General features: G+C 38.3%; 1 protein-coding gene across 1 annotated transcript in view; it reads left to right on the top strand.

Moving 5' to 3' along the window:
• Positions 1-15,164, top strand: part of GBE1 (1,4-alpha-glucan branching enzyme 1) — a 304,322-nt gene that overhangs the window by 262,046 nt on the left and 27,112 nt on the right. Inside the window, exons 13-14 of the mRNA XM_026652625.2 lie at positions 3,654-3,838; positions 5,148-5,278. Coding sequence (XP_026508410.1) covers positions 3,654-3,838; positions 5,148-5,278 — 316 coding nt within the window. The remainder of the gene's footprint in view (positions 1-3,653; positions 3,839-5,147; positions 5,279-15,164) is intronic.

Genomic DNA, 15,164 nt, shown 5'->3' with positions numbered 1-15,164 from the left:
GTCCTCTTTTTTCCGTGCTGAAATATGGTAACCCTAATTCAACAGTTTGGAGAGATCAGCTCTCCCAGTATTTGGACCTAGACCCAAACCCTTTCACACAGATATTTGAAGGAGAGGTGGCTTGGGAATTGACTTAAATGAGAGGGACTCCATGAGGGAGAAAGAGTCTGCCTGCATGGAGCTTATTAGAAGACAGTGGCCTAAGCTGATATTACCATATTTTAAGGCCATATTTAGATGTTTTAGTTCTTTAAGTATATTAATAAACAGACTTGATAACAAAAACGAAAATATTGATGTGTTTGACTTGTAGAATATTTTGATTTTATCTTGCCAAGAGTATCAGAATGTCTAGAGAAAACGAGGATTAGGCTAGCAATCTTTGGAAATGTTTGTTTTCTGAAAAGGATGTCATGATCTACAGAATCTGACTTCAGATGCTTCAGAATTCCTTTAAAAAAAAAAAAAAAACTTTTTACCATTTATGTAATTTTAAAAGCCCTTAAGCACTTATTCTATGCTACAATACATTGCTGCCCCCCTCACACAGACACACACCTTTTTGAAGTTATGTTGTGTGATCCCACAAAACTGCCCTTTTGTCTTATCAGTTTAGTCTTGCTCTTTAGGAGACCGCTGGTGTATAGAACTGCTATCAAAACTGTCTGAAAAGGAAAAAGATCAACACAATTCTAGCAGCCTCTTGGGCTTCAGCCAAGCAGTAACCAACACCAGCTAAAGATTGCAAAATAATTTATGTTGTAGGTTTAAATATATTTATAGTTTAATATACAAATGCATTGATGGGTAAATTGACAGCACAGTGAATATGGCAGTAATGCATAAGTCCCATTAGAATTGTGCAATTGATAATTTGTACGCATCAGCTTACCCCTTGGTGTCAGGAAATAAATGCATAATATCTACAGCATGTAGGCAATGGTACACTTTAATTAATTCCTAGGTAAAATTATTATGCATTACAGTGTAGAGAAACAAAGCAAAAAGCTTCACTAATCAAAATTTTCAGTTAACAGAGCTTTTTTTTTCCCCATTAGTTTCATTGTCTCGCATTGCATCACTTATACCAGCTGGCTTGTTGTCAGTTTATAATTTGGACCTTCACATCAAACAGCAAAAAATTAATTACAGGAAAAGAAATCTCAATAGTACTTCTGTGCGTAGAGGTTTTCACAATTACTCAAACATATGAATATTGCTGTATGTGGAAGAAATGAAAACTGGAGGGGGTGACCTAGCATATACTTTACTGGAACCATTCATTTTAATATACTTTAACAATTTCCCTTCTCCAAAACACAGATTTTAAACATCTTTCCCCATATATAAAGATTCCTTAAAATATTGAAAAGCTTCTCAGAACTTTTGTATGTGGTATTAAGATTGCAGTAGGCTAATGTGACTACCGGACCACACAAGTGCTATGAGTTCCTATGCAGGCCATATGCTGCCTATATTGGTTACCCCTAGTGTTCATGTAGTGCTTAAAGATTACCCTCCCCAGAACCCAGTCAGGACAACTAACTATCAGGCTCATGGTCATTAAGACAGTGTCAGTCGAGCTGTAAATAATTTTGAGGGCACCATGAAACCTGAATGAGTCTCCTGGCCTTACTGGTTAACTGTCCACCACAGAGAACAAGAGAATTTCCTACCATTTCCACCTCTCCCCCAATCCCTTTAATAATTAATAATAATTAATAATAAAAAAAAAAGTGGAGGGAGGGAGACTCTCCCATTTCAGCTACCAGAATGCACCTGATACAAGAACAATAGGAAAGGCTGGGGTCCACCTGTACCACCTCTGGCAGATAATAGCATTGCCATCAGCAATTTCATGTGGTGTAGAAAAGTCCCAAAACACAAATTATTATTTAAATTAAAAGAAAATATGATTGCTGGGAGATCTGTGCCTCACTTACTAAGTACATTCATAGCATTATTCCAGTCCTGGTGGTGCACTAACTCCCATAGTCTTTGTGACCCTATCCAGAGTCTATGAAGGAATGTGTGAAAATTACATAAAAGGAATTACTGAAATTTCACCAGACATCTACTCAAGCTCTAGTATACACTGTGTTTTGGTTGAGGAGGAGGAAACCAAACTATCTCCTGGATACTTAGTCTATATGTGCAGCAACATCTGCTGCCTGCCACAGTATGACACCTGGAAGGCCTTGAGGACATGTCCAAGTTGGCAGATATGAATGTGGGTTATCAAACAGGCTTGTGTGAATTTCCATGGTTCATGCTATAGGAACATTAGTTTGGTCAAAGAAATTAAAGAAAAAAGAGACAGCTACAGAAAATATATAGTAAAATCTTTTGCAATATTACTATCTGCATTAGAGATGTGCCAACGCATGGCAAATTGAATTTCATGTGGACAAACATAACCATTACATGTCACATTCAGCTCAAAACCATAAACAAGAAATAAATGGATCAGAATCACAGCAGGACTTTGACAATGACCTTGGAATAATAGTGGACTGTACACAAACTGTATTGATAATATGGTGAGGAAATTTAAAAAAAAGATATTGAGGTACTGTTATAAAAGAGAATATGCATCTAATCAAATTTAATATTCTCTTTTAAGAGCCAAATTAGTGTATTCTTCAGCTGCAATCTCCCTATTTAAAAGATGTTGGAGCACATGGGATGGTATACTGAAAGATGGCCAAAAAAAAAAAACAACAAAAAACCCAAACCCTTAAAAGTCAGATACTACATGTGCTGTGAGGGCAGGCAAGGAAATCAAAATCTGTCCATTTAAGGAAAAAGTAAACAACACTGGAATATGAATATATAGATATAGTTAGTTATAGATAATATTGAATGGGTTAGACAGTAAGACTTCAGGTTAGTATTTCCACTTTGAAAGTGCATACAAATCTCTAGATGCAATATTTCTGAAAGATACAAAAAGAACAGTAGCTGGTCCCTTTTGAAACAGACGAAACTGATCATGAACTGAAAGAGCTAACAGGGAAAAGGGAGTTTAATATAATGTAGAAATTCAATAACAGGTTAGGTAACTTGTTGAAGACAGGAGGGTGTTTATAAAGTGGGTTTTATATCCTTTTGGTGGGCTATATATCATGTTTGGTACCTGTTTTTGGTTTTATGACATCTTTTGGGTAACATGAGAAGCTGGATAGTCTTGCTTTGTAAAGTCAGTCTTAACATCAAGCAGTCCAGCTATGATATATAAGGTAAAAGTGGACTTTAAGAAAGCATTTGATCTTCCATGACAAAAGAGTTTCCAATTATTAAGACAAAAATCAAGAGTAGTGTTTGGACTGTGGTATGGATAAAGGTAGCTCATATTTGGGACAGGAATACCCTTTTCATTACTCAATCAGGATTACTCTGTCACTTGTCTCTCCATCTCCAGTGAGAATTCACCTCTCACATAATGTCATGCTTGACTGTCATCTTAGCACTCACTGAGCTGACAATTTACCAAAAAAGGCAGAAGGCTTTTTAAATCTAACTTTGAAACAAAAACAGAGAACGAAACAGGTGACTGACAGTGCTGTAGATAATGTATGCTCAGGTTCTCAGTATCTCTTAATCATGTCTATGTATATTTCTTACCATTTCCTAATGGATATTTTTAAATACAGGTAATGAATTTGGGCATCCAGAATGGTTAGACTTCCCCAGAACAGGAAACAATGAGAGTTACCATTATGCCAGGAGACAGTTTCATTTAGCTGATGATCACAGTCTTCGCTATAGATTCCTAAATGCATTTGACAGAGATATGAATAAATTGGAAGAAAGATTTGGCTGGCTTGCATCTCCCCCGGTAAGCTATGTATGCTAAATGTTATGTTTTAGTCACCAGTAGTGTACATGTTCAGAATTACAAGAATATAAAATCTATATGCAAAAATTTTAAACAGCACTTCATTATGCACTGTAATGCCCTGTTACATATTTCAGATTGTCAAAACATGTCACTGAAGTCTCTTCTGCACATAATGAAGATCTGGAACAGTGTCCTGTTTACTTTCACAGGGAGCTTTTTTTTTATTATTATGTTTGCCTCTTCATTTAGAAACTTTAATTCAGATTGGTTAAAGCAAATAATAAAACTCTGCCTGGAATCCAATTGCTTTGGAAATGTCTTAATTGTTTTGACAATTTCTTTTCATGACAATAATTATTCTGTCATCAGGAAAACACTAGTAGTGTATCTTACGTTATAGTCTCCTGAACTTCAAGCCGTCAATGCTCTATTTGCAGTTATACCTGCATATTGTATTGTACTGCTTTTGTTATAAAATTGACAGACTAGTAGACCTTCTGTAGTTTCTCAATGTTAAATAAGTTTTCGATTGTATTATAGCTTTGGGTCACATACTCACTAAGTATTACTAAGTATATTCTGTTCATAATCCTTTCTCTTTAAAGGACTGTTTGAAATGGCCATGTAATTTTTTTTTTTTTTTTTTTTGTGTGGCTTTAACAAATGGATAGAGCAAAGGTATTATATGTGGAATCGTTTTTTGTTGCAGGTCATATCTATCCTAGCATGGTTGATCATCAATGCAATTTTCAGCACTAAGGGGCAAATAATGATCCTTCCCTACATGCACATTTTTTTGCATCCTGCTTATTTCAAAACTTCTGTTCAACTTCTAAATGACCCACAGTGGCAGTGATGCTGATCCAGACTAGAAAGAGTTTGTGAATTTCCTTTAGTTTAAAAAAAAAAAACACCACCATTTTTGAGAAAAAGCGTGTGTGGACGCTGATGCATAATTTATCTTTGCTTCAAAAGAATTCTCTTCAGGTGTCATTTTTTTTTCAGTTGCTACAATAAAATGTATATTTGACTTTTATTCCATCTTTTTCTTTTATATCTTACCTAGCTGTTTAAAAATTAAAGATATAGTTTTCTGATCTGAAATCTTATATGAAGTTATATACTCTGTGAGAGTCCACGGTTTAAAGCTGTATTGATACTAGCGTTAATCGTTTTGTCAGTTTTGCCTTTAGTTAACTTCAAGCAAAGTTGCAATGTAACTTCCTATTGTAGTGCATTTTAATTACAAATAAGGAATATATTATTTTTGTAACAACTAAAATGTAACTATCTATTTTCTTCCCAGGCTTTTGTGACTGAAAATCATGAATCGAATAAGGTCATCATATTTGAGAGGGCAAATCTAATTTTTATATTCAATTTCCATCCATCTAAAAGCTATACTGAATACAGAGTGGGTGCTGAAACTCCAGGAAAATATCCTTTTGTTTACTATTATGCTACGTCATAGAAGTTAAAAGCTTACCTTTATTTTTATTTTAAACTTGAATACAAACTGTGATGAAAAGGTAAGAAATAATGTTTTGTTTACTTTTTTATAAATAAGCTTACATTGTTCGATAGCGTATACTGTACAGTAAAAAAACCACACTGTAAAGTGAATGTAGATTCCTAACTATACTTATTTATGATCATCTAGCAGGAAGTGCAAGTAGAAGTAGCAGTTTGAGAACGTGTGCAGTTCTTATTCTAATGCCCTGTTTTTAGTATGTGCTAAGGGAGGGCATTGGCCTGCTAAACCCAGAGCTGTGAGTTCAATCCTTGAGGGGTCGACTTAGGGATCTGGGACAAAATCAGCACTTGGTCCTGCTAGTGAAGGCAGGAGGCTGCACTCAATGACCTTTCAGGGTACCTTCCAGTTCTATGAGATAGGTATATTTCCATATATTATTATTATTACAGTATGGAAACTGAGCCACTAGATGGTTGTGAGGAGCCTCCCCACACTGCAGTCCTGGTTAGGCCTTGGCTGGCGAGTCAGAACACAACTTCTAGGTCTGACAATTTGCTTTGTGAACTTGGGCAAATTATTCCATTTATCTGTGCATCGGTTACCTATCTGTGTAAAAATTATGCTAGTCTGCACTACCTAATTTTTCATAAAGTCCTTTGAGGTCTGCAGATGGAAAACAACAAATTCTTATTAAGCCCATTTTAAAGATGGCAAAACTGAAACAGAAAAGTTAGTATGACTAGACTGGTAGGCCCTGTGTTGCAATCAGGGCCGGCTCTGGCTTTTTCGCCGCCCCAGGGCCGCTCTCCCCCCCCGGGGCCCGGGGCCGGGCGCCCGGGGGCAGGGCGGCCGGGGCGCTGGGGGGCGGGCCGCGGGGCCCGGCGGGGGCTCGGCTCTCCCGGCGGCCAGAGCGTCGGGGGCAGGGCGCTGGGGGGGAGGTCGGCGAGCCCCGGCTGGGGCTCGGCTCGGCTCTCCTCCTCTGGCGGCCAGAGCGCCGGGGGCAGGGCAGCGAGCCCCGGCTGGGGCTCGGCTCTCCCCGGGGGCCGGAGCGCTGCGCCGCCGCCCCCCTCCAGGTGCCGCCCCAAGCACCAGCTTGGGTGCCTGGTGCCTGGAGCCGGCCCTGGTTGCAATGGATTAGACCTTGGCCTGCAAGCCAAATGACCTGCAGATTTACAGTATAATTTTATGGATATCTACCACAGTTGTAAGCCATCATTAAATCCAAACTGAATATTAGCTTTGTCACTCCTTGTTTCCAAGCCTTCTCCGATTCCAGAGGTTCAATACTCAAACCTGCTTTTGGACTTGTATGAATTACCAGTCACTGTTTTAAAAAGTACTGTGGTGTTCAGTTTAGAGCCTCTATTCTCAAGTATTTTTAGCTGGTTTTGTTTAAAAATTGCTTAATTTGAGCTGATTCCCATAGTTCCCGTGTACTGCAGTTCTGTATTCAATGTAACACTCTTTATTGTTGTTTAACGGTGAAGATTTTAAAAAATGAACACTACTCTCAGTAATTCCAAACTGTGTCCCTTCCTGTTGGTATCAGGCCCTTCCTCAAAATGGGTGGGGTACTGTCATCAAGTACTTGTGACACTATCCTGGCTTCCTTTAAATTTATAAAAAACATTTCTTGTATGGCCAATCTTTTCATGGTTCCTGAAGTTCTGTAGAAATATTTTCTTTTTCTTCATTGTCAGTGTCCTTTGTTTCACAAACTGAATTTATTTTTTTCAAGCCTCTCAAAAAAAAAAAAAAAACCATTTCCTGTATCTATTTATAACATTAGTAGCTCCTTTCTCATTATAAATAGCACAGTGATTTGTACTCATAGATTCCAGGGTGTATTGCTTCTGTTTCTGCTGGTCTGCTGCCTATGACAACAGTTATACAGGAAATTCCACAGCTTCCATTCACTGGTTTTAATGTGCACGTCCATGTGAGTTTCAATAAATTCATCCCTTGCTAGTTTGTCTTCGGCATCTAGGCAGGTTCAGTACCATATCTTGGGTGCAGGCACAGTCACAGGAAATTTGATCTTTGTTTGTTTGTTTTTTAATTCAAGCAAATATTCATGGAAAATTTGTTTTGAGTTTTTCATACAGTGGTAGCATTTTCTCCTGTCTCTTATTTTTAAGTTGGTTTTGGTTGCACACACGAGTGCGTGTGTGTGTGTTGGGCTTTTTACATTTATTTTGACTCTGGAAATCATTAGGATTTCATAAAGTGAGAATAGCTCAAGCATGTGAAAAACATAATTTGTTATAAAAAGGACAAGAACAGAGATGATTTACTTTGCAATTTTATCTGATAAGCGGTTTCTTTTAATATGAGAATCCCATTGCACAAGACACACTCCTGCCTGTTAACTGTCTCTCTCTCTCTCTCTCTCTCTCTCTCTCTCTCTCTCTCTCTGTGGACAATTGAGGCTTGGTGCCAAATAGACCTCTGATTAAGCGTGGCTGTCGTTGAGATTCCGAATTAAAGCTTTTTCATACTGTAGTCTAATACTAGTGTCATTAGGAAAAAAATAAAAATAGGCTTAAATGTAATGGATTTGCTTTTCTGAAAGATGCCATTTTATGTATTTTCCCCTAAAATATGGTGGTTCTGGTTCATAACATTTCTCCCAAACCATGATAAATGTGATCTGCCTCCTCTGCTAGGAATTCAGGGCACTCAGTGCTGTTGCAGGGCTTACTTCCACTGGGCAGAAGTTCTGCCTCTATTTGCTGAATTAGGTCAGGAGTTGATGCTCTCCTGCTGTAATGTGCTATGTTGAAAACTGGGGGTTTTAAATAAGTTTTTGAATAGTAGTGACCATTTTTTGATCTCTAGACTTCCCTTCTAAGCTCCCTGTAACCAGCCTTCGCTGCTCTACCAGCTATGGCAGAGCTGTCTAAGAAATGAAACAAGCAAGTCCAGAAAGTACACCATTTGCTAATACAACAGAGAATGAACTATGGCCCTCCTGCTCTCAGCCTGATTAGCTTTGGGTTTCTGGGTCTCATCAAGACTGTGGCTCCCTCTTTTTTGTCCTCTCTGGTAACTGTGGTTCTAAAGCAGACAAAAGGAATGCACAACACCACCTATGCTCAGGCAGAGATTCCCAGCAGGTGGGCAACCACAAACAGGCGGCTCACAAAGCAGGCCTGTTTGTTTGTTTAACAGTTTCTAAGAGCCAAGGGAGTCTTTCACAGCCATTCCAAAGGTAGACATGGCAGTTGCTTACCTAGGCAAGGGCACAGTGATCTCTCTAGAGGGAGACTTCTTTCACAAGGACCATGTTGAAGAGTATCTTGCGAAGAGGCTCTGAGGCCTCAGTTGCAGGTCTTAGACCCTCACATGCCACCACCTATTTCATAAGCACCACTATGTTCTGGCGTTTCTTCTAAAGAAAATATTCCTGGTCATAGCCTTTGTCATTGATATATTATTAAACACATTGTGTGAAACTGCATGCTCTATAACTTCTTGTACAGTGACCATCTCTAACTAAGACCTTGGACAGTCACTCTGAGCAGATTGTGTGCACATCTAAACTTTGGTTCCATTCTGCCTGGGGAAAAGTTGGATGAGATTTTGTCAGAAAACAATGGCAGATGAAGAGTATCTCTTCTTCCTTCAGAAAAGCATAAGTAAGATGATGGTTCTCCTTTCTTCACTTCTCAAACCAAAGAAGAGAGCTAGAATTAAGCCTAAAAATCTCCCCAGGCTCCATAGAGAACTCAGCATGACTTGTGTAGGATGTTCCACTAGCCAGGCATGCATCAATGTGGCAGACTCTCCCATTTGTGGGAAACCTGGGCTCAGTAACCTTGAACAGATGGATGCTAGAATTAATAAGGCACAGGGGTTTGTTGGAACACTCCCAGAACTGAAAGGCCCCTCATAGCTATTTATACTCTGTTCAGTTGCAAGAGATCAAACAAGGCAACAGTGGGCATACTAGTGGAGAAGGGTCACTGGATGCCAGCAGTGTTTTAAGTACTGTGTCAATTAGACATGCTCTAAGTAGTGCTACCATACACAGGGCTTAAAATACTATGGGTAGCCAGTGGTCAATCTGTATTGGGGCTACAAATGTTACTTGTGCTGGTAGAACCAGTGTTAGTAAAGGTGGGGAAAAAATTCCAGAATTTCCTTAGTGTAGATAAAGCTGTGAAAAACCTTTTTGGCATTTCAATTCTAGAGGAGTTAAGCTTATTTTTGGAGCTTTAAGTCAAGAGTATAAACTATTTTATCAGCTAAGCAAGTCAATGGGAAGCCCTTACTTATTCTCTGTATAGCCAGAGGAGATATAAATTATGTGCTTTGATTTCTTTTAGGAGCATTAAAAATATGGTTAGTTTTTAGATTTTTTTTTAAACCATTAATCAACAAAAATAGCTGACTTGGACAGCTTATGGGCAAAAAAAAAAATCACAAAGAGAAGCTTATTTTCTCCTTTTCTATTTTAACTGAATCTTTTATAGTAGTCTAACATGTATATTATATGTATTATGTAGAAATGTTTTTAATGGTAATTTTAAATGGAATAGTTCTGCATGTTAACAGCTTATATACTTTTACTCACTTATCCTAACCTTCTTTATCTCCTCTCCTCAACTACCCAAAATCCTTATTTTTAGGCTTCAGTTCTTAAAATTACTTTTTAAGGGGGAATGGCTTTTTTTCATAATTTTTGTTCTACAATTAAAGCCATGGATTTTTGGATTCAGTTTTCTAGTAAAACACTTTACCCATAGATAGGTGTGTAAGAAAATATATTTGGGGTTCTATAAATTGGAAATGTTTTCGTGCTTTGTTTTTATCTAAAAATGCTTTTATGGCTATGTATTTTTTAGTTTAAAATGTCATTTAGGAGTTTTTCAATCTTCTGAACATTTCTTCCACTAATCATCCCTTACTCTTCATTTGGAACTTAAGTGTGAAATGCAAATACTTAAGAGCTTGATGATGGATTTTGGAAACCAGTGGGTTTTTATTTTGGCAGTCTCAATAGAGAGGTCTAGAACTGAATAAGCTTGATGAATAAAATGTTCTCACCCACCGATTCAGTTCTTCCAGAACAAGATTGAGGTATATTGGTGGGAAGTGTAAAGAAGCTTATACTACCCATATGTATGTTAGTGTTTGGTTAGAGGACTAGATGAATGCAATGTTCCTTCTGGCTTCAGAAACTGTATACCTATGATTGTGCTACTGCTGTCAGTCCATCAGCTTTTACATGCACCAAGTTCACATTTATTAAATGGGTGATTTTGGCTTATATTATTGTCACAGAGTATATTGTTCATTTGTGTATGAAAAATTAGAAATCCTGCCATAAGTTCTGCATACATCCAGAGGTCCACCTATTAAGAGCTCATTGAAGGGTTAGCTGCAATTTTAATGAGATTGGCACTAGACTATGAAATGTTGTGGTGCAATGTGAATCTCTATTAGCTCATCTATTCCTAAATAAATGTTTTTTCCCCTGTGTTCATGTTTCTGTCATTGCAAGTTCTCATTTACTGCTGAAGATTAGGTAGAAAAAACACAATTTTAATGTTGCCAGGAGAAATGGTTATTTAATTACAAGCCTACCTTTCCCCATATGGCATGAAAGTATCAAAGCATTTACAAGCTAGAGTGAATGAATACTAAAGTGTAGCATGTTCATTGTGGGCATGGATTTAGGAGGAATAACAATAGTTGAAGTCAAAAATATAGATAAGTAAATAAAATTAGATGTGACCTGAAATCTCAGGAATATTACCATTAAAATGCTGCAAGATGTATTTTTTTCAAATGCAAATTCAGACTCTCTGACATTTGCAACCTGCACCTAGAGCTTCTAATGAGCAAATAAGGTCACTTGAATGAGTCACTGGAGTGTGATTGCTGAAGGCAAAGATGTTGCTTTGTAGCTGCTTGGTTTGCAGACTGCTTTGAAGTGCAGTTATGTAAGTGTCCCAGCCTATTAGAATTCATGCTTTATACAACAAATGAAGCCAAAGAACTTAATTTAAGATCAGCCAAATGCCAAATTCCATCAAGATAGTTTATTTGTTAAGGTTAATATCAATGAATAAAAAATACAGCATACAACTATGGGAATGTATCATGTAAAACTTTTATTTGGAGTGAAAAAAGCATAAGATTCTAATAAGTTGAAACTATTTGATATTGAAAAGGTGCATGCTATTTCCTACTTTCTATTTAATATTGTAAGTGAAAGGAAGAAACATTTCTATTTGAATTATATTTAATAAAATGTGCCATTTTAGAAGCAGTTTTTATGAGAGGTGAACAATTTGGACTAACACATTTTTCCTGTCTAATTTGCTTCCGGTTGGAGACAGATGGATTATCAACATCTGGGTCAGTCTCCCTTAGCTATGAGACTGTCATTAGACTTTTTAAAGTTAACATGGAATTGCTTTCATAATTTTCTTTTGTTGAAATATTGTCACATTCTTCCTGCAGTTTAATGGTTATGACATATTAGTGCCCCAAGCTCCATTTGCAATTAAGAGCCTAAGGCTGTGTCTACACTATGCAGCTTTTAGCAACATGGCTGTGCCACTACAGCAAGTGTGAAAAATCGGGACAGGACGTGGGGGATAATAGGAGCCTATATAAGAAAAAGACCCCAAAATGGGGACTGTCCCTATAAAATCGGGACATTTGGTCACCCCTGCTATTTGTTGGCAAGAGAGAACTCTCCTGCCGACAACTAAGTTCCACTCGCAAGAAGCGGCATTAGCATTGTCAGCAGGACAACACTCCTGCCTACAAAACACTGTTCACACTGGCGCTTGTCATGGACAAAACTTTTGTCATTCAGAGCTGTTAAAAAAAAACAACACCCCCTCGAAAGACAAAAGTTTTGTCTTTCACTTGCCAGACAAAGCCTTAAGAAGTAACTTTGTTTTCTCTACACAAGAGGAATTTGACAAAAAGTGCAAAGGGAAAAAGCAGTGAGGAAAAGTGTTTCCTGTGTTTTAACTTATTGCATCGACTCTAGTACTTCCAAATTGTCTAATGAATAAATACCAAGTCAGATATAAGGTTGCTTTTTTATTTCAAAATATGTGTGCCTCTGTTCTAGGTACTTACTAGTTTCTCCTGAAATACCCACAGGCTATAGTAACAGCCCATTGTAAGGACACCACTGATCAGCAGAGCTCAGGAACAGGACATTCTTAACTTCTGTAAATATAAGAAATTTGAAAAGTATCCTGTTAAAATCCAGACACAAACAGCTCATATTCAGGAGCGTCAAGGCGTAAACAGATTACTAAGGAGGAGAATTAAGTTCCAGAGCCAAGAGCTCTCCAATGGGAGTGCTTCTCCTCCACTTCCTGGACAAATTCAACTCAAGCCAATTAGCTTGGTGCTCAATATAATCTTGAATTCTTGATTATAACACTAAGATAGAGAAAAACATATTTATATATTGTATTTTTGAACATACTGCATTTTACATAGTTGGCTAATAATTGCTGACTGTTGAAGCTTTAGTTAGAGCAGGGGTCTGTAGCCTGATTTAGGGTGTACTAATATTAATTTGGATAATATGGGAATTTAATGTATTTAATTTTAATTTTATTTTTAATGTATTAATAATTATTATCATCAATATTAATTAGTATGGGTTTTAGGCTCTCCAATCTGTTTGATCAGAAGATAAAAGTTCTTGTCCTGAATCAGGCTCCACAGAATTTACAAAGGATCCTCAGGGGTATGACAGGAAGCTCACACTGAGACAGATATAGTCTATAAGACTTTTTATTAAAATCAATAGTAAGTAAATGGTAAAATACCCAGAGTTACAAAGTTACAATTTTATTACTCCTATTCAAAAGATACATATGATAATATAATATTATATGCAACAAAGCTTTGGTTAATATACTCACACCCTTCCTTACCTAGTGGTAAGAGAGACAGGAACAGCCTTGCAGTTCAGGTTTCTCAAGTCTTGAGTGAGGGATGCAGTGCTTAGAAAAAGCTAAGAGCTATCAAAGCTGACTGGGGTTTACTTGACTAACTTAAACTTAAAATCAAAACCTAATGAACTAAGAATAAAACTTAGGGAAACCAAGCTTAGCCTAGTTCCCTTGAAACGTAAACTTTTAGAAGAAGTATAGCCTACTGATAGTAGTAGTTATCGTAGATAGATCGAATAGATAGAGTAGAAATAGAATAAGTAAGAATAGAAATGGAAATGGAGTGAGAATGATAGAGTAAAGTGAGAAATGGAGTACTCTATTGAGGTGGGTCACTTCTTTTCTAGGGCAAATGCTGGAAATCCTTCCTCTTATGCCCAAATTTCATTCCTCACCCACAGAAGTGTTAGGGTACACTTACCCCATAGGCTAGTATATATGTGCGTATTGATGACAGGTATGTACGCACATCAGTCTCTTGTGGTGTACTTGTTAAGTCGGTGGGTACAACATTGAAAACTCCCCTATGCCATTCTCCATTGTCTATTGGTCTAAATAAAAGGTCGTGGACATAGGCGTGGGTACTCATCTATTTAGGTAACAAGATAAAGGTCAACTTTGCTTTCTGAGTAAAAGGTCTTAATATAGATATGCTTACTTTGCCTTAGCTTAACATACAGGATGTAGGCTCTTGCATTACAGCCAAATTTACTTTAATTTATAAACCTATTACAATAAACCAAATACTTGAACTATAAGAAAAGATAATATATACAAGCAAGCAGGTTAGTCCTATAGGTTACAGGTCTCAAACTCAGTTTACCTTAGCGCCAGTGCCAGTCCTCAAATCCTCCCAGCAGGCCAATAATGTCACTGAAGATGATAACAGAGACTCCTGTGGCACCTTTAAGACTAACAGATGTATTGGAGCATAAGCTTTTGTGGGTGAATACCCACTTCGTCGGACATGCATCCGATGAAGTGGGTATTCACCCACGAAAGCTTATGCTCCAATACATCTGTTAGTCTTAAAGGTGCCACAGGATTCTCCGTTGCTTTTTACAGATCCAGACTAACACGGCTACCTATCTGATACTGAAGATGGTGTTCACACCACCTCCCAGCCTGTTTCCCATCCTTTTCCCTCACTCCCTTGGCCTCATGCCGCCCAGGCTGACTCTGACCGATGACTAGTGACACTACCTCCATAGCTGACTCTGCCCAGCAACTAGTGATGGTACCTCTGTTCCTCTCCCCCAGCCAATGGGAGCTGCGGGGGGCGACGCCTGCAGCAGACAGCCGGCAGCGTGGCTATATGGGTCTCTCTTCCACGGCTTCGCCAGCAGCAGCAGGGATAGGGAACCGCTTGCAGGGAGCCGAGCTGCCCGAGGTGAATGACATGTTGCCGAGTGCAACCCCCTAGGAGGGTCCCAGGAGCAGCAGGATGGAGCAACATTGGGGGGAGTGGCATGTGAATCTCTCTTACCCGCTCCCCTCCCACCACCCTCACCCCCCTCAGGCGGCAGCTATGAGGGCTGGATGAAAGAACTTTTTTAAAAGTTTCCATGGGCCGCAGTGGGGAGGTTCTCGGGCCGCAGATGGCCCGTGGGCCGGGACTTTGAGACCCCCGAGTTAGAGCATGAGACAAATGTTAGGGAACTTTATTTTTGCTTAATGTACTTCCTGATTTTGAATTGCAGTAGTACTATTGAAATACAAACTGCATTTCTGAACGGCCTAAAACAAGGAAGTAAAATAAATCTTGGTCAGTTAATGATAGACTTAGTTAAATATCTACACTTGTGATGCTTATCCTTTACTAATTTCTACTCCTCTATGTTTTATGTTGTTGACTCACACTGAGTGATATTTTTGATAAGTGAATTTGGAGATATTGATATAATTGGCTAGT

This window comes from Terrapene carolina, unplaced genomic scaffold, assembly GCF_002925995.2.
Source record: "Terrapene carolina triunguis isolate 2854851 unplaced genomic scaffold, T_m_triunguis-2.0 Scaffold38, whole genome shotgun sequence".
In the NCBI taxonomy this organism is placed as follows: domain Eukaryota; kingdom Metazoa; phylum Chordata; order Testudines; family Emydidae; genus Terrapene; species Terrapene triunguis.
The sequence above is the reverse complement of the archived record's forward strand: the minus strand, read 5'-3'. Positions and strand labels throughout refer to the sequence as shown.